Source organism: Cornus florida, unplaced genomic scaffold, assembly GCF_030987335.1.
Source record: "Cornus florida cultivar Cherokee Brave unplaced genomic scaffold, ASM3098733v1 CherokeeBrave_3.0.0_Hap2_Chr10, whole genome shotgun sequence".
In the NCBI taxonomy this organism is placed as follows: domain Eukaryota; kingdom Viridiplantae; phylum Streptophyta; class Magnoliopsida; order Cornales; family Cornaceae; genus Cornus; species Cornus florida.
This window is the reverse complement of record NW_026775580.1, coordinates 104,081,384-104,099,988: the sequence shown is the minus strand read 5'-3', so window position 1 is coordinate 104,099,988 and position 18,605 is coordinate 104,081,384. Positions and strand designations below refer to the sequence as shown.

At 30.4% G+C, this 18,605-nt stretch overlaps 2 protein-coding genes across 6 annotated transcripts; one reads left to right on the top strand and one right to left on the bottom strand.

Annotated features, from left to right (window-relative positions):
• Window positions 1–71: 71 nt before the first annotated feature.
• Window positions 72–9,953, bottom strand: LOC132276605 (uncharacterized). 5 transcript variants are annotated; one of them, XM_059778100.1, is made up of 17 exons: window positions 9,865–9,953; window positions 9,672–9,762; window positions 9,189–9,363; window positions 8,982–9,087; window positions 8,639–8,721; window positions 7,464–7,490; window positions 7,155–7,332; window positions 6,915–7,038; window positions 5,904–5,984; window positions 5,680–5,744; window positions 4,923–4,979; window positions 4,592–4,663; window positions 4,090–4,338; window positions 3,132–3,247; window positions 1,836–1,931; window positions 1,119–1,275; window positions 72–203 (listed from the first exon to the last, which is right to left on the bottom strand). In XM_059778100.1, exons 1-16 carry the CDS (start codon window positions 9,913–9,915, stop codon window positions 1,128–1,130), a joined length of 1,719 nt encoding a protein of 572 aa, XP_059634083.1. In that variant the 5' UTR covers window positions 9,916–9,953; the 3' UTR covers window positions 72–203; window positions 1,119–1,127. The 5 variants fall into 5 exon arrangements, with proteins under 5 accessions (XP_059634083.1, XP_059634084.1, XP_059634082.1 ...); XM_059778101.1 differs by lacking the exon at window positions 72–203 and adding an exon at window positions 216–235; XM_059778099.1 differs by lacking the exon at window positions 72–203 and having other exon boundaries at window positions 964–1,275.
• Window positions 9,954–13,886: 3,933 nt separating this feature from the next.
• Window positions 13,887–14,817, top strand: LOC132279632 (uncharacterized). The gene has a single exon (XM_059781658.1). The coding sequence runs from the start codon at window positions 13,953–13,955 to the stop codon at window positions 14,289–14,291; it is 339 nt and encodes a 112-aa protein (XP_059637641.1). The 5' UTR covers window positions 13,887–13,952; the 3' UTR covers window positions 14,292–14,817.
• The last annotated feature ends 3,788 nt before the right edge of the window (window positions 14,818–18,605 follow it).

Sequence of the window (18,605 nt, the reverse complement as noted above, 5' to 3'; positions counted from 1 at the left end):
TGTACCTCCCAAACTAATCTATAAGTATCTTTTGTTAAAAGACTCGGAAATGTCTCAATGTGTTTTGGAGGATGCACATGCTTTTTGCAAATGTATCTTATATATATGTAATCTAAGTTGACAAACTTGAGGCGAAGTTACATTTAGATAGTTCCAACTTCCAAGAGCTCGTGATCAGTAGATTTCCAAATGTGGTTCGAAACCTGGTATAATAGTTTGACAAAATTATACACACCTACACAAATTAATATTAGAAACATGTCATCATCTAAAAACAATTACACAATTATTAAAGACCATAGCTTAGTGATATTTTTCCACCTTTCACAGTGGAAAGTCGAGAACAAAATTAATATTAAAAACATGTCAGGTAAGAAAACAAACATAACGTTTATTGAAGGCAAGTGTTTAAATTTTCAATAGTTTAAATTTTCAATACTCCGGTACCTACGCAGTAGTACCCTCAAATGAAAACTCCCTATTTCTTTTGACAATTTATCATTAGGGATACCATATATTAACTATTTTGGGGTTAAGTCACACAATCCTTCTCAGCGGATGTTGCTTTCACGTTCTGCGCGAGCTCTGGTTCAAATTTTCACTATTTATAACTTCATTTTGCCGCTCTTATGCTCCCACTCCCGTTCCGTTTTATGTGACTTAGCTTTGGGGATCAATACTTTTTGGTAGCCTAGTGGTACTCAAAGGGGATCAATACTTTCTCATAGCCTAGTGTTTGTGGTACTTCCAATCTGATATTCAACAATGTTGCTATGGACATCCTACTTCTAGACTTCAAATTTAAACTATTGAGATTGTAATAATATATAGAAAAAAGTTTATATACTATATATAAACACAAATTGATTAAGATCTCATAAAGTGAGGGTGTGATTTGTATCAAGGCCAAATTGTTCCGGAATCACACAGAAGAATAAAATAGAGAAATCACTATGAAAAAAGGGAACTGAATGTTAACTGTCTTTCTACTCGAATCCTTGAAAATTTCGACTTCTACAAATATATGGCAAATATATATATATCAACAACAAACCGACCAAAAAGATAAAATAAAATCCTAGTCTGCATAACTTATGCATGAAATAAAACAAGCCTACCATAGATGATCAGTTGCCCTCACTCAAGGCTAATTGCAAGGCATTCTCTGCTTCCTTCAGGAAAAGATGGGTGAGTCGCTTTTGCCCTTGTCGATATACTATGCTACACCACCTCTTTCTACTCAACAACTCGTGCTGAACTGAACCATTTGTCTCTCTGTTGGGCAGTCCAAAACAGAACAAGACAATCCCTAATTAATAAAATTCCAACATGTGCACGAACATTTTATAGTTGAAAATGAGATGAACAATGCTCAATGATACCTTCCAGGAAAATAAAAACATTGCTTAGTGATGGAAAAGATGGTAAACTAACAAAAATTTCAGTTAGTCCAAGCAAAGAATCAAGACAAGTATGCGAGTTGGTTTTCTCTTTTCTATTTTTTCTTTCTTTCTTTCAAAATTTTTTCTTTTTGTTAAACTTTGAAGTACATAAGCTAACAAGAGGGTAAAATATGAACAGAGTTTGTAATTAGTTTGTAGCAAAGTAACTAGCAAAAGTTCAATGGCATAAAGAATGCAACACATTTTATTTTACATACTGTTTGAAATGAGTCATATTGTATAACATTATTTTGTCATGTTATATTATTGCATTTGCAATGAGCCTGCACTTATAAGATAATATGTTGGATCTCACAAGTGTCCAAAACACACACTGAGAGGCACACCATAGTTTAACTTAGTTAATGTTTTATAAGCTTATATTTTTGGTACCTCTTGCAGTCTTTTGGAATTTTGGCACAGCAGGCCTTCTCAAGTAGTTCAATGTCACAGTCCTCTGCCCCAGACCCCTCTTCGAGATCCATCATCCTAGTACACATAAAATTAAGTTAGGCAGCAGATATAAAATGTTACAAAGTCAATTTTATGTGAGATAATAAGAGTTCTAACTAACTCTTTTATTGTGTTCAAGCTTTAGGGCTATTTATACTGAGAATTATATTCAAGTTAAGCACACTAATCCCATCAAAAGAGAAATGAACAAAAAGTTGAGGAGTTCTAAGAAGACGATATTAAAACAGAGGAGAACAAATTTTTTTTTTTTTTTTTTTTTTTGTAAATCCTCAATTAACGAGTTTAAAATTTCCAGAGGCTACTCTTAAATGAAAGCAAACGATTTACCTACATGGATCTCAAAAACCAAACTGTTACGTTACAGCAAAATAAATAACTAAAGTACGTCCTTCGTACAAGCAGTCTACCCCAAAAGGAGAGGGATTATATCTAACTTATCCCCACACACAACAACAACAACCAAAAAAAAAAAAGGGACAGACGGACTGATATTGCTAGTCTAGGCTTCATAGACAAGTCTTAAGAGAACCCAACTTTACTCAATACAGCATACAAAGGAAAATTGATTGAAACAAAAGCGGACATGTTTGGAACTAACATAAGTAGAATCCTCAACAATTAGAATTAGCAAGGGGTAACAGATCAGGACACGAGATTATGGTTCTTTAATGCGAAAACGATCTGGGTATAACATTCAAGATTCCAAATTTTAACAACAAAAAATGGAAATGTGTACATGCCAGAATTGTTTCAGCCTATACTTAATCATGCCATATAAAATGTTCAGGTTACTCATTTCGCACCCCAAGGGTATTTTATGGACACTGTTTAAACTAAAACATGATGTATTTCCCAAACAAATTATGCCAACTTTCCAAACTGACCATACTAGTTTCAGTTTCAGAACCAAAGTTTTAAACTTGATAGAAGTACCCAAATAAAATTTTACTGGGAATGAATTACAAAAAAAAAAAAAAAAAAGGGAGAAAAAAAAGAAAATTCTTCTGAACCAAGTTCAAGTAAAACTCACCCAAAAAAAAGTTCAAGTAAATGATAGTCATACAGATACTCCAACTAGAAACTTTTCTTTTATTAAGATGATATAAGAAACAATGGCATCCTAGAGGCATGCAAATTTGAAATAAAGATTTAAATTTTACATCAGCACTGTTAACTTGGTATTGAGAATCCAGTAAGCTAGATTCCAGAGGTTACTTGGTATTAAGAAGATCAACGAGCAGTTGCAAAGCTCCGGAATCCCCACAAGCCTCCCATATTGCAGCTCGAACTTCTGCATCTGATGGTTGCCTATCCCCTCCAGCACCAACAAGCTTGGAGAAAAATATATATATATTCAATTAGAGGTCAAGGAACCGAAAAAGGTAAACAATTTAAAGTTCAAACCAGACTAACTATTGGTGTTTTACTTTGATGTGAAACCAAGGACCTTTTTAACAAAATACAAAACATATCCTGCTGGAATGGATCAAACAACTAACAGAATAAGAATGGGTAACTTGAAACCTTGATCCCTTAATAAATACGAAACCTATCATTTCATTAAGAACTTTCCAGGTATTTTTTTCCTTTAATAAATATGGAAGGTTAAGCCCTGACAACTTTATAATTATTTGTAATAATAGATTTCAGGATAAGTCTGATTGTAAATAAATATCATCTTGAACAAGTCTCAATGCTGAGATAAATAAAGAATACTTGGGGAAAAAAAATGGTCAAGTTTAGCTCATTTAGCTAACATTTTCCTGAGTATCGCTGATATATATGCCATCATATTTAATGTAAACCACTGTACATGCTTAATTTTCAAATAGTAATCTCCCCCGATCAGAACCAAGTAACGGTAATAACGACAACTCTTAAGCATCCAGTAATGCAAGTCCCTTTACATGCAATTTTTGCCCACATGTATTTGGGCTCTTTAACTCAACTTATATTACAAATCATCTCTGATTTTTACCACTTCATCAGCAACTTATTTATATTAAGAATCGTCTTTTTGATCTTTAATAAGAAGAACCCATTCACTACTTTGATACTAACACAAATAACTTAAAAGTTATTGAAAAACATAAATGAACATTCACCAAGCTGAAAGTAATTTAAACGGCCAATTATTCAGAGGGGAAAAAGGTGTAATCAAGAGAAGCCAAACCTCCTCAAGTAATGATGAAACCTGATATAACTCGTCTTCTTGCATGGCTATGGTCCTCAAGGCAGTTAAGAAATCCTCGGGAAAAACAAGTTTATTTAAGTAAGAGGGCATCTTGCGTTGACCACTCCAACTATAGTTGCAAACCTGACTGATTCCATACTTATCCTTGTTTTCTTTCTGTGGAGTGGATGCTGGGAAAAAACCCTGATCTAGCAAACTTCTAGGTAAAAGACACCTCATCTCAGCTTTCTGTAACACTGATCAGTCTTGTCAATAAATTAAATACACATAAATTTGTAACGAAAAATTGTAAATCAAAAATGCACAAGTACACGTGATAATGTACAAACTTACATATAAATAATTTACGCACAAAAACAATATTGTGAGCAACTAAACTTGCATCAATCTACCTAAGAAGTAGACAAATAAGCTGGAAATAGTATTTATTAATCAAAACAATGTATAATTCATGACACAATGACAAAATACAATTGCTGACCTGTGCTTCAATAAGCTGTACTTTGGACTCCGAAAAGGGAACTCTCTGAATAGCATCTACCGGATAATGAACCTGTAAAGTTAATGGATTTAATTTGCACATATCCAAGTGCCTGGGTTTTATAACACACTATTATAAGTTGACTCATGAGCTAAATAGTATATTCTTAATCTAAATAATTAGGCAGAATTACAGAACATGATTCGCAAATAACCAATAAATGGTTTTATCAAGTTACTCGAAATAATATCATTATTAGAAGTTAAAATCAGGTCACAAGAGAGTATAGATGAGAAGTGGACATGCTAAATGTTTCAAATAAATAAATTACCATGAGATAATCATCTGGGTTATTATCAATGACAAATCCATATAGGTACAGCAATTCCTGCATCAAATACAAAATGATTGTAATATTCTATAAGAAAATTGGAGATTCCATTTGCTCATGCATTCTCATTTAAAACAATATGAGCTCTATCTATCTATCTATCTATCTATCTATATATATATATATATATATATATATATATATATAATCATTCCACGAGAGAGCCTAATGGTAATGCATCAGTTCAGTTCATTTGACGAGCCTTCTTACTGCAATAGTAGGGAGCGAAGTGGTTTAAGTTAGTGGCGCAACAAGCACAATAGAAAATCCAATCGAAATGGTTGGGGTAGGGAGAGAATACATGATGACAAAGGATTCAAATAAGGTTTAGTTGAGTCTTCTAAAATATAGTAAAGAAAATTACAAGAATATGTGAGGGCTAAACCAAAATAAGACATGTATCAGTTATTTCTGGAACAGAGAAATTTTTTTATGCTCAATTCATTGAAAGGGGGGATTAATGCAAGAGGTGTTTTTGCATGTTACCCAAATACATTCGCTTCACACAGATTATTAATTATGGCATTTATGCACAAAAACCAAGTATATACATTGATAAATTTGAACACATGAAATAATTAGATAATTCAGTAAGAGTATACTTAAAGACTGGTAGCCCCAGCCTCCAGATACCACACATACAGGGTACTGAGTGCATATAGTATGGTTCTTGATATAATGCAGCAAGAAAAATTACCTCATTTCCTTTATTACCGTAACTAATGGATATCTCTTTCTCGGTTTTGAAGGGACTTTGTTCAGCTTTCCAATTGCAAAACAAAGAACATCATGACTCGTCAGATATCCCATTAATTTAACCAAATGAGAAAGGAAAACAAACATTCTAAACCCTCGTTGGAAAATAATATGATTACATAAATTTCAGGTTATAAGAAATCAAGAAACTGGGAGAAATACTACCAGATAGAAGGTACATAGAGGAAGGAAGTCCAGTTACTGATCCTGTTCCATCAACTTCCCAAGTTGCAGCTGCCTTCAAACCTGCATGGCAACATTAACAGCAAGAGAGACATAATATATATGTAACAAGAATCTAAGCAAGACAAACACTAAGATTTTTTTTTTCATAATTCACAAAGAACAACTTATGTCCTTACAAAATAATAATTCAATCTGGTATTTAACTTATGCTAATTATAACTACATACAACTGTTTAATATAAAGAACTCATGATACACCAAAAAAAAAAAAAAAAAGACAGATCTCGAATTATCACTATAGAGAATCATGATGCAATCTGAAAATGATAACACTTTATTAAGCCCACGGAATTGTAGATGCACATACACAACCTTCACTGTGGGCATTAGGAAACTAAAAAATATTTAGCATATAATTATCTTTGTTTTAGTCTGTGTCAGTGATGGTATAGGCAGAGTGACATAAAGAGTTAAATAATGAAGAATGAAACAATAATATGATGGATTCAACCAAAAACCCATCACTTTTTATTCTACACATTTCCCCTTAGCGGATGATTTAAGCGTTGAGGCTTTAAATGCTGAATTGCACTAAAAATTTAAAATAGATTTTCACTGAAAATATTTAATGATAAGTGAAACTTATTTAGTTGACACTCAAATTGCGTTATTAAACACACTTAATTATAAAAACATTTAACATGTTCAGTTTTATATATTAAATTGGTTTATCAAACAACGCCAGTCCAAACTAATATCAGACATAGTTGCCACATCAATGAATGCTTGATAGACCAATTGTCAAAACTTTGAGTGTCCTACATTTCCTTGAACAAAAGAAAATATAAAAGAAAAAAATGAAAGAACAAAAAAGGAAAATGATTTTTATTTTTTATTTTTTTGTTTTAAAAGAAAAAACTTTCAGAAAGAGAGTCAAACAATACTTTTGGTGAAACAATAGAAACTCTAATCATAGAACAAGTGGATTACCATGGTTGCAAAAGTCAATGCCGGGGACAAGACCCTCAACCCAAATAGTCTCTCCTTGTAGTGAAGTGGATGCGACTCCAGTAATTTGACTTTCAACCCCAATATTCTCTGGTCCTAAAAAAGGCTGTGATCTCAGTTTAACAAAAAAAAAAAGTGTGTATTAACCGGAATCATAGCCCTCTGCAGATTGCATTTGAGTAAGAATTATTTCATGGAGATCTAGTGAGGGGGGAAAATAACCTCACTTTTTCCATTGTTCCCGTTAACCAACTCTTCACTCGAAATATGATTGGTAGATTCCCCAGAATATCTGCTCAAGCTCAAAGAGGTGCTATCTTGCTCTTTTTGAATTTGTGGAAATACATAAGAACGTGGAAAAGGAATATTCAGAGCACGAGTCCAAAATATGGAATTTGCCCTATAATGGTGTCAAATTGTGCAATATTATTAGCTTGTTATTTTAAAAGTAGTTTCATAGTTATAGTCAAGAATGTAATTAAGACATAAGACACACAGACCAAACACCAGTTCCTTGAGAAAGATGCTTACCAAAGGAAGTCTTCAAAACACACTTCACTGGAAAAAAATAGCAACAAAAAGTGTTTCAGTGAAGATTTGAGCAATAATAACAGGAATTAGCATTCAAATAAAAATGGTGATAGCAACTCATGTTCTATTTAACATGTAATTGTGGGTGGCATCCTGCCAAGTATATAGCACATTTATACAAGTTAATGAACCATGAAAGAAAAGAAAAACAAAAGGCAAAGAAGACATAATGTTATAAAATTGGTATTTTTCTAGTATTTTATCATGTCATACTATGTCAAAATTCTAGTGCTTCCATCAATGCTAAGAATTTCCAAACAGCATCACTTGCAAAGAAAGACAATGCCGCCTTCACTTTCTAAATTTACAGAGATTATAACTGCCAATTTTTTTTTTTTTTTTGCAGATACACACATCATAAGTATATTTTAATGTCTATAATTCATATATAACAGAAACAGAACCTACAGAACATGAGGGAAATCTCTCAAGTGTGACACTGATGAGAACGTTAACTAGAAATTCAAAATTTTATCAGTATCTAGTCTCTACAACTAATTAAGTAGCATGGACAAACGCATGGGAATAGTGCAAGGACACAACATGAGAGGTATATATTTTGTATGTATTTATTGATGCCGAACAAGGGCAAAGGAACACCCTCCTCAGCTCTGATACAAATTTAATGTAATCTGGGAATGAAAAGGATTTTAGCACTGATTAAAATCAATTATTTGTACAATGTTTGCAGAGATTTATTCATCATGAGTATGATTTATGGCATAAGCGCAATTTATATTATTTTCTGCAATACAGTTTATAAAATCTCTTACTCACGCGCAAGTTTCAATTTTTTGAGGTTGTATTTACTGATGTTGAATTTCTTTTAACTAGAGAAAATAAATGAGAAAAATTACCGATGATTACCAATACTTTCCGCACAAATGGGCACTCTTCCAATATTGAAAACAAAAACATGAGCACCAACATTTAGGAAAAAAACATGAGCACCAACAACCATTTATCCAGACTTTAATGTACATCATGCTATAGGAAGACAAATATATAAGAGGGAATGAACATGATAACTCAAATGTGCTCAAGCAAGCCCAAATAAAAACCATATATGAATTGTAATTAAATAAATATTATCCAATCAATAACTTCACACACACCTTTCCGAATCCCCATCAAGAAGCAAAAGCTTTTTCACCAAATTCTTCACTTTATCATCATATATAGACTGCAAACTTTTTTTCTGTAAAATAAACCTGGCTTTAGTCAGGTATGCTGTTCAGTAATTTAAACAAGCACAACTGATCCCAGAAGTAATATAAATATACACAATTGAAGATTAATATATTTGGAATTTGGAATTACAACACAATTTTGAATAAGCTAAGGATACACTCCATAATGAGATATCAAGCAGAGACTTCATTCTAGCTTATGATAGCATATCATTTCATATGTTCAAACAACTCAAACCAAACTAAGCCAAAAATGTGAACAGTATACCTGCAACTCAGTAGCCCGATACAATGAAGTCCCTTTTAGCTCCAAAAGCTCATCATCAGTGAACCAAAGAGGATTTCCGAATGTGGTTGGAAGCATATCAAGATACCTGGTAAAATATTCTCTCAAAATATTAACAAGACCAACCAAAAAGACCTATTAGAAACATGTCATCCAAAATAAACCCAGTACATGTGATGCTATACATACGGCTTCCAAGAAGAATTCTTCCTTAGACGTTCCACGGTAAGAAACAAAATCATCAAGAACCGGTCATCTACTTCCCCTTCCTCAAACAATGCTCCACATTCAGGTCCCAGTATAGGATCTTGGAGTACCCTCATTGGAGTTATAGCTAAATCTAGTGGAACCACTAACAGAATCCCTGATTTTTTTCCAAAATTAGTAAGACAAATAATTAATTCAATAACTCTGTTCTGTCTTCTGTATTCTAATAAAATTGGGTAAAGGAAACTAAAATGAATTTTATGTTCCAAGATTTTTTGTTTTATTTTTCTCTCTTCATCTGATTATGAAATGAATGAAGATATAATTCCTTGATTCAATAAATTAATTTATTTGCTTACCCCACAATTTTCAAACCAGTTAAACAGGCCATAAAACAATTCAAAATCAATCAAATTAACGAAAAGCGAAATGAGCAGAAACGGATTGAAGATGGCATTTTATTACCATCAGAGACGTCATCAGATGAGAAGATACCAAACCCTTTATTCGAATCACAGTACTTGATTTTGCAACCACGTAGTTCGACTCCATTCAACTGAGTTCAAATTTTGGTTCGAATTCAAGCAGAAGAAATATTAGAAAAATAAAATTGAATAAAATGAGAGGTTTTAGAAATAGGGTTTTACAAAAAATACACCTGTAACCATTGGAGAAATCGTTCCAGCTTCGCTTCTTCGGGGCTCGCCATTCCTGGGACAGTTGGATTGATCTAATGGATCGATGTTCTACGGATCAGATATATATGTCTATACTTAGAATTTCTTTAATCTTTCATAAAATTACATTAAACGCCTCTGTCATCTTGCTTAATTACAACCGAATGTACCTCGTGTTTGAATCTAAGTCACACAACAGGAGTCACTCTCACACTCCACCTGAGTTCTCACTCAAATTCTCACTAATTTTGTTGCTTTCTTGCTCCCGCTCCCACGTTCCCATTTTAGACAAGTTATTTTACACCCACATCTAATGGACCAGAAAAATAGAATATTTTTCAAAATAAATATTTTACAGAGCTAGACTAATTTTAATTTTTAAGGAAAAAATGCATGGCCACAGTGGGTTGTGATTTGTGAATACTCTTAATTAAACCAAATAATTTTAAACCAATTTTTAGAATTCGAAATCATATTATTAAGAGAGTTCGTAATAAGTTATCCTTATTAATCATCGAGTGATTTATTAATTGAATATACATGCTTAATATGCTTTCAATTCTATATATTTCTTTAAAATTGTTACTAACAAATCTCACAAAAATATTATCAATTTATATTTAAGTCTTTAAATGTTTATTTATTTTTCTTATTATATTTTTTTGAAATTGTTACTAAAAAATCTCACAAGTTAAAAATATTATAAATCTATATTTAAGTTTTTAAATATTTTTATTTTATTTTTCTTATTATATTTCAAAGTTAGCAGTAACAGAGGCAATTGCTAATGAGAGAGGTAGGGGTTCTTTAATTTAAATGGGTTTTGACGGCAATAAAAGGCAAGATCATGAGTAAATTTATGAAGTTTTTGCCAAATTGAAATAGGCAAATGAAAACATGTATATATATATACTTGGGATAGATTTCAAATAATTAAGTTTTGGCTTATACCACTGACAGCATCATTGTAATATTATAAATTTGAGATGTCAAATTGAACTGTGTCTTTTGTCTTTACCTTATTTATGCAACGGCAACAACTTCACATTACATTTTAATTTTTTAATATATAATATCCCTCCACGCACTTGAAAAGCGTTATATGTTTTACACTGAGGATGCAATTTATAATACCATAAAATATTGTTGCAAAACTGAAATTATATATATATATATATATATATATATATAAATGAATTGTTCAAGTTGATTGAATTGAATAATATATTTTTAATTCACATTAACAACTCAAAAGAATTTCAAAACAAGAAACTATTGTGTTGGGTGGCCCCATTCCCACCTTCCTCCTACTCCTCTGCCCTCTCAAGTTATTCATTACCTTAGCCATCTGCCTAGTAACATAATTTGTTAAATAAGTGCATAAACATAACATAATTTGTTAAATAAGTGCATAAACATAACATTTTCAATTTTAAGTATTCAACTTTTTATTTTTGAAAAAAATTAACTTTATACACATATGATGAAAAATTAAGCATTAAATAATATTTTTTTATTTAAAATAAAAACACTATGCCAAAGTAGTAGAATCACTATTATATGATATAAAAGTCATTATAAAAAAAATTAGTATAATTACCTAATAACAATGCATGCATCATTTAAATAAAATAAAAAAATTAATCCACCTACTTATAAAATTGCTGATAAGAAATTAACCCACCCAAACACAGTTATCCGCAATTTTATAAATATGTCACTTTTTTTTTTTAAATGCTCCCCTTAAAAGGAACACATGGATGTGCTTTAAACTTTCATTTTTTTATTATAAAATAATAAAATAATAATAATAATCAAACTACTCCAAGCTCATAGTTGATAAATCTTAATTTCAGAAATTGAAAAAAAAAAAAAAAAAAAAAAAAAAAAAAAAAAAAAAAACCACCCACACCACCAATCATAAACTCTTTCAATTAGAAGTAATTAATAAACTGTAACTTCATAAAGCTCCGAGAAAGAAAGAAAAGGTAAAGAAGCGAAATTACAGTGCCCAAAACATAAACTCTAATTTTAATATTCAACATCTCCATGCCCAGTGCACAATTCACACCATATATGTAAGCTCTTTCCGTAGTTGAAAAACCCTAAGGAAGCAAAATTAGAGTCCCAAACACTTTGATGACATTACAACTGTGCACCAGCAGCATCAGCCACAAATATATATAAACCCCATATATATATATATATATATATATATATAAACCCTAACTTCATAAACCCAAAATATATATATAAACTCAATCAATTTAAAAAAATAACTTTATATATTTATTTATTTATTTGTAAACGCCTAGCACTTATTAAAAAGTTAAAAATAATTAAAATATAATTAATGGGTTCATGGGTCATAATGAGTTGACCCTGCCCATTCTCAACTCTGAACTGGTTGAATACGGCTCTTAACCCATATTGATCCGTTCATTTTTAACCAATCCAAATCCGACCCAATCCGCCCATTTGCCACCCATACTAATTACTACTGCTTCTTAGTTTATTGGCCTTGGTGTTTTCTTATTGTTGTTGATATATATTACTATTCACATATATTTTGTGCACTGTATCTGATGACCCAATTCTGAATGTTCTCTGACATCACAGAAATGAACTCTCTGTTTTGATGGAGAAATTTATCCAAATGTGGATCTTAATGTTCCTCTTGAAGATGGATTGTTTCCTCCGCATCATGCGGCTCAATCTTTATTAGACGGCAGAACTATATTCTTACTCAATAGTGGAGCATGTCCAAAGCAATTGTGTTGGCGCCAAGTTTCATGGCTTGCTTCCCCTCAATGTAGCTCTTCGATCAGTAAGGTACAAATCACATATAAAATTCCGCTCAATGTTGCTATATATATATATATATATAAACAAAGATATGAACTATATTTATTTATTTTATTGGTTTGATTGAGGTTTTGTGTTTTTGGTTTTCACTGCTCATGAAATCGATGACATATGTATAATAAGTGATGCGTAATAAAAACCTTTGCTGCATGTTGAAGTTTGCTTTCCATTTCGGTCTCTTTTCTTGCCTTTCATCATGCTGCTATATGGAAGTGTAGTGAAGACTCCTGTGAATTAATATCATTTACCATTGTTGCACTATTTCCAGGACCTCCTAATGTTCACTAAATCTTGGTTGTTGTTGATCAGTTTTATTCTCTGCCTCATATATGAGATTATGAGAAGAATGTCATAAATAGTGATTTTGAAGTATGCCTGCTATTTCTCATAACATTTTTAGAGTTGTCATGTGAATAGTTTCCAGGATGCACCATGTTTTTGTGAAGTTCTTGTCCTAAAAAGTGAGAGAAAAAATAAAAATAAAAATAAAAATAAAAATCCCTAAATCATGATTTCGAGCCTTAAAGTCAAACAATTCTAACTGATTTATGCGAGGGAGTCCTAAATTATGATAATATCAGTCTCTACTCACATAAAATTAATTAAATTTGTTCAACAATTAGACTCTCTATCTCTACACTTATCAAGTTGATTCAAAATGGAGGTCACTAAAAAAAAATAGTAAATGGTGATCACATAAAATTAGTAAATTATTGTCCAACCGTGGAACTACATATAATTACTCTTGTCATTAGTCAAAAAAGGAAGGGGACTCCGACAAATTTAGGCTGAGTTTCCCTACATGGAAGTGGCAAAAATTTTAATTCAATTTTGTGAAATATTTTTTTCTAATTTTATCAAAAACATGGAACACAGTCTAATTTTTTATAGTTAGTTGCACCATTTGTGATCCTGAACTATTCATTAATTTCTTTGCCACTCGCGTAACTCCAACGGTCTCGCCCAACTTGGCAACTTCCACATTAGAAAGTTAGAAACAACCAAAAGAAGTCACTAGTCAAAGAAAAGTCATACATTTTACTTGCGTAGAAGAAGCGAAAGTTGTATTGTGTTGTGTCAAACAAGGAATTAGTCTTCACGTACATACACCTCTCCAAACTTCTATATAATCAAAAATCCAAACAACTCCCTTTTTCATTTCTCTTTCTCAGAATCCAAACAACTCTCTCTGTTTCTCTTTGTCATGGCTCCTGCATCAAAGAAGGCCATAACAAGGTCAATAGCCATAGCTTCACGGTCGTGTGCCATTTTTGTTGTTGGGCTTATTTTCTTGAGCTCTTTCAGAGACTATTCACTGGTCATGGATGATGAGGCTGCAGTGAGAGGTGGACACCATCTGATAAGCCGACGACCACCGTGCGACGAAATCTACGTAGTCGGAGAAGGAGAGACCCTCCACACCATCAGTGACAAGTGTGGTGACCCTTTTATTGTGGAGCAGAACCCTCATATTAATGACCCTGATGATGTTTACCCTGGACTTGTTATCAAGATCACTCCATTTTCAAACTCTCGCGGCTAGTCTCGCCTACCTTAGAACAACTTTGTGTTGCTTTCGTTACTATATAGTTCTTATCAGTATTCTTTCTTTAATAGCTTAATGTAAACAGAGCATTTTTGCTTTTGAAGATTTTTTTTTTTTTTTTTTTTTTCCTTGGGATCTATGAAAGATTCTGAGTGTGTGTATCTTGGTGAATCACATCAATATATACTCTATGCGCGTATGATTCCATTTCCATTTCCATTTCCATCAATGTTTGTGTTTATGTAAGAAGGGGAGACAAATATATACTCTGAATCTGAAAAGACAAGGATTTTTAATTTCCTTATTTATTTACGTGTGTTTGCTTCTTAATTAATTTATTTATTGAATTATTATTATTATTATTATTATTTTTTTGGCTGAGATAAGAACTTGGGAAATTATAATATAGTACCAAAGAGAAATAAAACCAATTTTATACTATAAATTGTTTTTTTACTTCAATTGTTCTTGAGTCTTGACTGAAATTTAAATTTTGATTCTTAAAAAACAATTATGATCAAAGTAGAGAACTATAAAATATAATTATCTGAAAATTAAGCTCTTTATATATATATATATATATATAACTGAGTTTTCTGTAAAATAATTCTCAAAAATTGTCAATTAATTTTGTACAAATTTCTAATTTTCAGTTATCAAAAAATTGAACCAAGCAATTATTATTATTATTTTATGTACTTTTTATATGTACCTATTATTAATGTAGCGTTTTGATATTGTTGCTATGTAATTGAGTTGGTTCATGACACGTCACTTATTCGGTCTAGTTTAAATCAAATAAGATATTTTTTATTTTTCCTGAAGAGTACGTGGGACAAATACACGCATTATTTAAATTAAAAGTGCGATTTAAAAGCGAAACTTCAAAAGACTTACCTCCTCCAAAATCACTTTACCCTGTAGCAATTAAAACAAGTAAAATTACGTAATGTTTTAATTGGGGAACTAATATAAAGTTTATAAACAGTTCTCGTTTACCAGTCCAAGGTGATGAAGGACATCTATATTATATACTCACCATAAAAATTCTAATTAATATTAACTATAATACAAAACTTATATTATTATATCTATTTATTTAGTCTTTGTGCGCACTGGTCCATGGTCAAGTGAACTCTAGTCCTGTACAAGATATATAAGTAACACACTACACACGTGGCATACTATTCCGTTTCAACCAATGACCATGGAAAAATCAGCAAATTTTTTTAAATTTTGGCGTTAAGATTTGACCAACCCTTTTCAATATTATGTTTTTTTTCGGAAGTTCCCTTTTCAATATTATGCTCATTGGCGTCTATTGGACAAGGATTATTATTATTAATGCCCACCATAGATTATAACTTTTCTGGTCTACCACCTGTAATTGGAAACACAAGAACACCACATTTGACAATGTGACTCGATTCATCAACAACTACTTAATGCCCTAATGTGGGAATTATACAAGCTGAAAGGGAGTGCATGATATGCACTTTGAGCCTGCTTGGTTTTTTTCACACATATCAAATATATATATATATATATATAAAACTAATTAATATCAAATAAATATAGAAAACTAGTTAAGAACAGATAGGTAGGCAGAAAGCATATAAAAAGAAATAACAATAAATCAATAAATTAATTAATATTGAAAAATGATTTATATAAGTCAGTCTCCCTATAAAGCAAATAAGTTTAAAAGGAAAAAAATAATAAATTAATAATGTAACATTTAAAAAGTGATTTATGTAAGTAATTATTTATTAATTAAATTGCACAAAAATTATATAGAAATAAAAATCTACACTTTTAATAGTAGAGTAGTGTAGATTTAAACAAAAAATAAACATATATACTATATAGTTAAACACCTAATAAATTATGAGCTTGTGTGTACAACTTTAAAGTAAAAAATTTGAAAAGAAAAAAAAAACATATATATAGAATAATTTTGCATTATAAGTTTAAGATTTTATTAATTGTATAGATATTATATATTTCATTTTTAATTATATTTACATTTATTGATTAGGGTATTACTATTTCCTTCTCTAATTAAATTTCTTATTTTAAAATGAATAAATAAGTTTTTAATATTATATATTACCTTTTCTAATTAGATTTATTTTGACTCTATTTCTTCTATTAAGGTCTTTCTTAATTATATTTATTCTCTAACCCAAACTTCTCTTTATATTCCTAAAAATAATTAGTGACGAGGTCTTTCCTAATTCTATTTTTTCTAATTATAATAGTATTTTTAATTATATTTGTCTTTTATAAATCTATTTCCTCCAAATTTATTTTATTTTTTCTTTTCAGTTTTCCAATTTTATTTTATTTTTACTTTTCAGTTCTCTAACTCAAACTTCTATTTCTATTCCTAAAAATAATTTAGTCTCCAAGGTATTTTCTAATTCTATTTTTTCTAAGTATAATAGTATTTTTAAATTATATTTCTTGTATTCCTGAAGGTCTTTTGTAAATCTATTTCCTCCAAATTTAAATTAAATCATAAATAATTATTTGTATTTTAATTGGTAACTTTAATGATTAACTTAAGTTTGTATTTAAATTGGTAACTTATTTTATTATTTTATTTATTTTTAATAATAATTTGAAATTCTTGACACCTTTGTAATTTTACTAATTGTATAAATATATATATTTAATTTTAATAGTTGACAAATCATAATTTTGGTGGTAAAATTACTAAATTAACCTTACTTTATGATTAGCAAATATATATATATATATATATATCAATATTACCCTTAAAGTCATAACATAGCAGTATAAGGATTATAAATCTGTGTCCCAATATTTAAAACAATATTTAGTTACCATTTACCAAATTCAATCATTGTTCATCCAATACATTCAATAATATATATAGAAATATATAGTTGATACTAATAAAAAATTTATAAACCTATGTCACTAACTATAGGTCAATCTCACTTATCGATAATAAAAAAATTAAAAAAATTAACTGCATTTTATCCCACTTATTAATGATTTTTGAGAAATTGTGCTTGAAAAGTTAATGGAAAAACAAACTAGGGGGAAAAAAATAAAATAAAAATAAAATATATATAAAATAAAAAAAATAAATAAAGTTAGTGGTAAACTAAAAAAGGTTGGCTCACGTGATGTTAAAACATTGTGCTTTTTTAATATAAAGAACATGATATGATAAAAAAAAAATTTGACATTAATAAAATAAAATAAATATTTAAAAAAAATGTGTTGCTTGAGTTTGTGTACGTCCAGCCGAAGAGTAACTAAATCAAAATTTTAATTTTGATAGAAATCCTAAGTTCATATGATAACAATTTGTGTCAAAGCAAATTCATTTATTTAATTATTATTATTATTATTGAGGGAGTCTCACTCATTTACAAGAAAATATAGTGCAACTATCATTTAGAGAGGAGATAATATTGGCAGAGACAGAGAAATTTTAGAGAAGAAAAAAATTAGAGAGAAAATATTAGGGATGGCAAGATATTTTAGAGAGAGAATATATATTTTTTTAGAGAGATAAACTATGTTGACATATAGAGAGTTTTCCTTGGCCGTGTCTTGAAGCATAATCAAACAAACCCTTTCAGTGTACAAATATATTCAAAATTAGTAGGGGCATTATTATCACACAAAAATGGCACTTTTGAATTTTTTTTAAAAAAATGACATCATTAACTACTCTTCTTCAACAAATCCATTCAGTATGGGGCAAATTGTTCAAAAGACGAATACAAAAAGTTTTTCTAATAGGGGTGTTTTTTTGGACATTTTTTATATAGTAAGGGAGTTTTTTTGTACTTAATCCAAAAATAAATAATAAATATTTGAGATGTTAATGAGTTAGACCCAATAGGGGATCTAATTAAATCCTAATTTAACTCTATCTTTCACGCTATTATTGCTAACCGAAGCCCTAATATGTAATTAGGGTAGTACAAGTTAATTTAGTCCTTCGAAACAGATTAGCCCTTCAAAGTAGTAGAGATATTGGATAAGAATAAACATGTACTCCTTTGGCAGTCACACCTCCACCATGGCTTATGATACCTCTGAGAAATAACTTCATGCCAGCCATAGTTTAGTAAGTACTTCAATGAATAATTTTATTCTTTCCACCGTGAAAAAAAATTAATTAATTAATTATTTCGGTTCTTGTACTATAGAAATCAATAGACTCCAAAGTAAAATAAGATCATGAACTAAAATTTGGGTGAAATAAGATTAGTAAACATATGTTGACCATCATTATTTATTGGGAGAGAGAATTAGACAAGACAT

Coding starts and splice junctions, on each gene's coding strand:
- LOC132276605 (XM_059778100.1), bottom strand. CDS start 9,915: ATGGCGAGCCCCGAAGAAGCGAAGCTGGAACGATTTCTCCAATGGTTA. Junction 9,763..9,864: donor GATTTCTCCAATGGTTACAG/GTGTATTTTTTG, acceptor ATTTGAACTCAG/TTGAATGGAGTCGAACTACG. Junction 4,339..4,591: donor TACAGCTTATTGAAGCACAG/GTCAGCAATTGT, acceptor TCAGTGTTACAG/AAAGCTGAGATGAGGTGTCT.
- LOC132279632 (XM_059781658.1), top strand. CDS start 13,953: ATGGCTCCTGCATCAAAGAAGGCCATAACAAGGTCAATAGCCATAGCT.